The 6170-nt window shown below is 34.7% G+C and overlaps 1 protein-coding gene across 1 annotated transcript; it reads right to left on the bottom strand.

The window, feature by feature from the left end:
* Positions 1-450: 450 nt before the first annotated feature.
* On the bottom strand, positions 451-1149 carry LOC146993386 (uncharacterized protein F54H12.2-like). The gene has a single exon (XM_085808246.1). The coding sequence runs from the start codon at positions 1147-1149 to the stop codon at positions 451-453; it is 699 nt and encodes a 232-aa protein (XP_085664372.1).
* Positions 1150-6170: the final 5021 nt, after the last annotated feature.

Here is a 6170-nt window from a genome sequence, read left to right as displayed (position 1 = left end):
TTTCTTGATTACAAAATTATATACTTTAATATCATTAGATATATGTTGAGGTATGAAAGATAACAATATATCATTGAGAGATTTTCCACGACATTTACAATGTAAATAGTATATGCAATATTGACCACATACTGCTGTTACATTAGTTTGGAGAGTCATCGAATTAAAGTCCATCTGTGGAAATCGTTCTGCATACTTGGTTATCGGTCCAGGAAAATAGGATGGGTCATGTCCATAGGAATCGAAAAATTCTAAATGCTGTGGAGATGAAATGTAAAAGGCTAACCAGTGACTACCGGATTCAGATGCACGATCTACATTAGCTATAAAGCAACTTGGATATTTCTTGATCTCGATAGGGAGTCGATCACTTGCAAAAACTCCCAGAAACGCTTTTCGTGTCTTTGCATTCTGAGAGAGTGCTCTGTTTATTTCAAGGCTGTCCATTGCTTAATTAGCAAAATCGCATAGTACATGGCGAGATTTTGTTATTTCAATCACGTTTTGAAATTCTGCATAGACTAGCACCGAGAGAGTCACAGAGAGAGCTTTAGCAAATTTAATTTCTACTCGCAAATTGCCTTGATGCTGTAAGTTAAAATGAGATCCATCACACATATCTGGAGTTAAATCGAAAGCATATAACACATGCCCTTTCACAAATTCTTCTCGAGATAAATAGATGCCTTTGTCGCGATTAAATCCAGAAAATAAACTGTGGTAAGCACGCACATAATGATTAGATTCGAAATCAAGGTCCATTGGTTTACATGGAACGGGTTGTCCATCTACATAAATCGATATAAAGTTGACAGGATAATGGGCAAACAGAAAAGGATTCATTGAATATTGTCCATTCATTGAAGCATTTTCTACACAAGTAATAATGACTCGCTTGGGCATCAATCCTAAAAATACATTATCTTGCATAAAAGACCAACTTCCCTTAGATACTGAATATGTTTTGCATAATACTCGATCTATAGGGTATTTAGCAGAACTTTTTTCCAACGCTTTTACATGTCCGAGAGAGACTCCAGGGTTTACTTTTACTTTTCTGATAAACAAAGAAGCATGATCCAAGATCACTTTATAATCGGCATCTTTCTCAGTAGAAACTAGACAGAAAGCAGATTTACTACGCACCATTTTAATTTTCACATCAACTAAATTTAACATGAGTCGATTTTGTTAAAAAATGTCACAATGTAATTGTCCTATCAAATCCACACTTTGACTGTTTTTTTATAAGTTCACCGCGAGCTTTTAGTCCAGCATCCGCATCTTGAGCTAAGACATCTATTTTATTAGGTGAAGTGTCTTGGAAAAATCCTTCGCAGGTGAGTAAACTTTTCTTTGCATCTTCCCCATAATTCAATAATGTTTCGATGAAGGCTCTATAGGAATAGGTATTTGTCGCAGATGAAATGTTTCTTTCATTTAAACTTACATCTACTTCCGAAAAGAGAGAATGTAAAAATAAATTTACAGGGGCAACCGGTTCTTTGTCTGTTAGATTGGATCCGTCTGCCTTAACTACTTTAACTTTCACGTGTATATAAGAAGCAGCTAGATCAATATAGTCTTCACCACTGCCAGAAATATTAAATTCGATAGGTCCTCCATCTCGTATATTTGCGAGAGGGTGATATTCCACAAACTGTCCTTTTTCTATAGCTGTTTGCGTAGGAGGAATGGTAAATAAATCTAATTCAGATTTGACGCAAACGGGAGAGTCTCGATGAATATACGAAGTCATACTTTTTTTTAAGAGAAAATATCCTGTGCTTTCACCTTCTTTGATCGGTGAGAAATGGTACGCTTTTTCCTACGTTTTTGCTTTTTATTGACTCGTCCAGAACCAATCATGTTCTTCACTTTAGTAGCAGCTTTATCCGTTAATATATTTCCGGCTTCTTTCAGTCGACGCTTAGCAGCCTCTTTTACATCTTGTCCTTGTGATACATCATTTAACAAATTCAGTCCACTATGCCATACTTGTTTTCCAATTGCTTTGGCTCCTGATTTAATAAGAGGTACGGCAGCGCGAAAGAAGGATCTGAATAGACCCCCTAATCCGTATCCTCTCTGATAAAGATTACCTTGATAATAATTCAATCCATGTCCTGTTTGCTGTACATAATAATCTTCAAAAGATTTTTGACAACACTTATAAGGTACATACATTATGACAAGTATTTTTGACGGAAATGAAGTTTCACGTATGACCTTCCTCGTTCAAATGGCGTAAATGCTCCCATATGCGTTCTTATATCAATTTCCAAAGTGTCTATCATTTTCCGATTCACAGGTAAATAATGAGGTCTATCAAATAGTGCACTCACCACTTCTCCATCGCTACCAGTTACTCTTACAATTCGAAGTAGAGGAGCTAAAACATCTCCTACGATTTGAGGTTCTACAATATCCGTATATATCATTAATACACGATAATGTGCCCAGGGGTCGGCTGCAAAAGGACTTTCTACAACAGTTTCGGAACTATCATCTGTAGATGTAATTTCCATAGGTTCAAAACCTAACATTTGTGCTAACCCATCATGTAAAATCACTTTAGCGTTATTTTTCACTTTGATTTTCACTCGTTTTGTTACTGGGTTATAATTAAAAATTATTTTGTTTTGATGTTCTTTAATATAAATAGCTTTTAAAATATCAGGTACTGTTTCATAACATCCTGGAGGTAATCTACGACCTAACATTTCACCATCTTTCTCTAAAACAAATCCAATTAAGTTATTGTCTGCATTCACATTGTGCCATGTGTGCGGATATAGCAATTCAACCAAACCAACTTCCCACATACCTTTTAATTCAATGGGAACAGGTAAACGTGTTATAAAATGTGAAATTTTATTTTCGGGGAAATAATTCATAGAGCTATCGCTCGGAAGTGTTACGTAGAAACTCATTTTCATAAATGATTCGGATACAATATTTTCTCACACTTTATATCGAGAGTAAATTAGAAGCTGGAATCCATTGATTGAATTTGTCGGGATAACCGCGATATTTTACAAAGTATTCTGTCTGATTTTTATGTATACGTTTCTTTAAAATTTTTTCAATGCGATATTCCTCTTTCAGTCTCACTTTCTGCAACTCTTGTGCATAAAACGTTCCTTTTACTGAGTCTCCAAGTAAATCTTTAATTCTATACACGGCTGGATGTCTTTTAACACACTCTGTCACCACAAATAGTTCTTCCGTCCAATTGGTTTCATAGCCTTTTTCGAAAGTAAGCTTTAGTTTGGAAACACGTACCACATCTCCTACAGCGAATATACATTTAGAAACGTTAGAAGGATGATCTTTATACTAGGTAAACCATACATCACTCTCATTTTCTGAATTGACTTCTATGGGAGCTCGCTTTATACTTGAATGAAAAGTAGCATTATAACTTTCTATTAATTTGTCTAAGACATCTACATATTTATATGTATTTCGAGTCGTAAAGTATTTCCACATTTTTGTTTTCAAAGTGCGATTAAACCTTTCCACCACGGATGCTTTAGTAGTATTGAATGTACTGAAAAGTTTAACTTGATTTCTTTTTAAAAATTTTATAAACACTTTATTTTTAAATTCGGTGCCCTGATCCGTTTGAAGGAATTTTGGTTTACGTTGACTCATTATTTTTTGAAACGCTTTCACAATATCTTCTCCCCTCTTTTGTTTCAGAGGAATAGCCCATGCATATTTGGATAATATGTCAATACAGGTTAATATATATCGATAACCATCATTATGATCACGTAAATGTGAAACATCCACTAAATCAGCTTGCCATTGTTGATCTATAGAATACACGATTACTCTATTCGTTGGAAATTTTCGGCGAATTGGCTTGTGAAGCGTGTACGCATCTATTCCCTCTAACCATGTTTGAATCTCTTTCCTGGAAACTTTACCTCCTGCAGCACGATGTAAAGCTTCAACACCACCAAAACTTGCAACATGAGCCGGATCCTGATACGATAAATTCATATTCATAGCCTATTGAATTATTCTTCATATGGATAATGATAAGTTCCCACTGTCGTTAAGACGTAGCGTAAAATCAATAGGAATTTTATGAAATTCTGTAAAAATATAGATGGATGATAAAATAACACATAAAACAGTGTATAAACACACCGCAACGGTGGCTTCTCCTGGAGCAGGCATAATTGCAATTGATGAGCTGATTCAAATTCCATTTTCTTATATAGGCTTTTTTACCTAAATCTGAATGTATCCCGTCAGCTTAGTGGTTAAAATCTTCAAACTACTCGGCTGGTGAGATATTTTGTTTCAGGGTTCGATCCTATATTTTGAATCATAGGACATTTAAAAAAAAAAAGAAACTTCTAAAATAGATTATTTTCTTTTTTCGTTCCCTAGAGGACGCCATGACTCTGTTGCCAATTTAAAAAAACTAACTTTAAATGAAAAGCAGGAGGTCTACAACTCAACCAGCAATCTAAAAACAACTCAACTCCACTCCAAACTACGCCTCCTAGTGTGATGACGTTGCCTTTGGCCCCGCCCTCTGTGATGTCATTGACCACGCCCCCTGACCCACTGACCCACCTGTCGCAGAACTGTCATTTTCTATCTACTTTCAGTCGTGCTACTAATATTTGGGTTTTAAGTCTTAAATATAGGAATTACATCATTAATTGCTTGTTCCTCTTATTCTTTGTTACGAAAAAAAATTTAGCTATCCAAGGGAAATAAATCGAGTATTTACTATCCGCGAATTAACTTTCACTGTGCTATTTTCTAAAAAAATTTTGATGTAAATAATCGTGAGCATGCACTCTTTATTTCGCATGAGAGATACTGTATAACCTCACAAAACTCTGTATGTGTAGAATCTCTAGCTAGTTTTCCTAAAGTGTGTGCCCCAGAAGCATCGCTTCCCCTAGGCAGATAGCCTTCGTGTGATTTACTTTAATTCAGAAAACAAACGAACATAGATCGCTCCCTTTCTACACCACTGAAACTTGCAAGGAAAGAAAAGTCAAGAAGCTTTAAGCAAAATTTAAATGGAATTTCTAAGACAATTGAGTGGCATAGAGGTAACATTGTATTTAACTTCTTAAATACATCTTTGTTTCTTTGATCAATCAGATACTATCATAAAGTTCTTAATTTTTACCTCAGAATATATATACATATATAGGAAAGGTGCAGTTATCAGGTGTCTTTAAAAATGCATGATAAGCAGCAAATTGCAATAACGCTGTACCATTTAAGTGCCATATTAATAATAACTTAAATTAAATGCTATTAATGACAGCAAAACAAGTGAAAACTGCCTACTCTAAGAAGAGATTATTTTGCAGCTAAAAGGCAACCAATTTGAAAATACGTTAAATGTTTAAATTTTCTAAAATATTTGAGTTGTTATTCATATTTTTAAGACTGGATTAAGACCCTATATACAGGGAGTAATTATATACATAAAGGAGTAATATGTGGAGCCACTTAACTTAGTTAGCTGTTGATGGCTGATGTACACTGAAAACACAAGGAAGTTTCATTGATGAGAGCAAGTGTCAGTCATTTTGTTTTGTTTGTTATGACATTTGCATTCGTAAAGGCGTCTTGGAAAGATCTTAAAAACCATGGCTTAGTCTATATTTCTTTAGCGTATTCAGTAAACAGACGTTACTGTATTTATAGCTTGATATCTCTGCCTTCAGAAAAGCTATAGGTTAAAGCTACCATTTTAATTCAAACTCACTTTTACTAAAGTTAGAACTTAAAAGTTCTAAGCAAAATATTGCCACTCCCACCATACAGTTAACTAAAATGAAAATTATTCTGAAAGTTTAACAATAAAACAAAGAGTTTCTTATAATAGTACTAGATTGTAGATTGTGAAACTTAATCAACATTACTTGCAGAAGAGACTTGCAAAGTACACATTAAAAAACTGCTGTTTCGCTTCCTTACAAACTAACTCAAAGCTATTAAGGGCTCAAAATAATACTGTTCCCATAATTTTAAATTAAAGGTTTATAAAACTTCACTTCTAACTTACCACTCTTGCTTTTAATTATCAAATGACTGGGCGGAACGCCGCAATTAAAACAAAGCGAAATATCTGGGAAAGATGCGATAAGCCAGCGCTTAGGTACTCTTCACCTCAAACTGCA

The sequence above is a fragment of the Stegodyphus dumicola genome, chromosome X1 (genome assembly GCF_044657685.1).
Source record: "Stegodyphus dumicola isolate Sdum_Otavi_A_Nest chromosome X1, ASM4465768v1".
Classification (NCBI taxonomy): Eukaryota; Metazoa; Arthropoda; class Arachnida; order Araneae; family Eresidae; genus Stegodyphus; species Stegodyphus dumicola.
The sequence above is the reverse complement of the archived record's forward strand: the minus strand, read 5'-3'. Positions and strand labels throughout refer to the sequence as shown.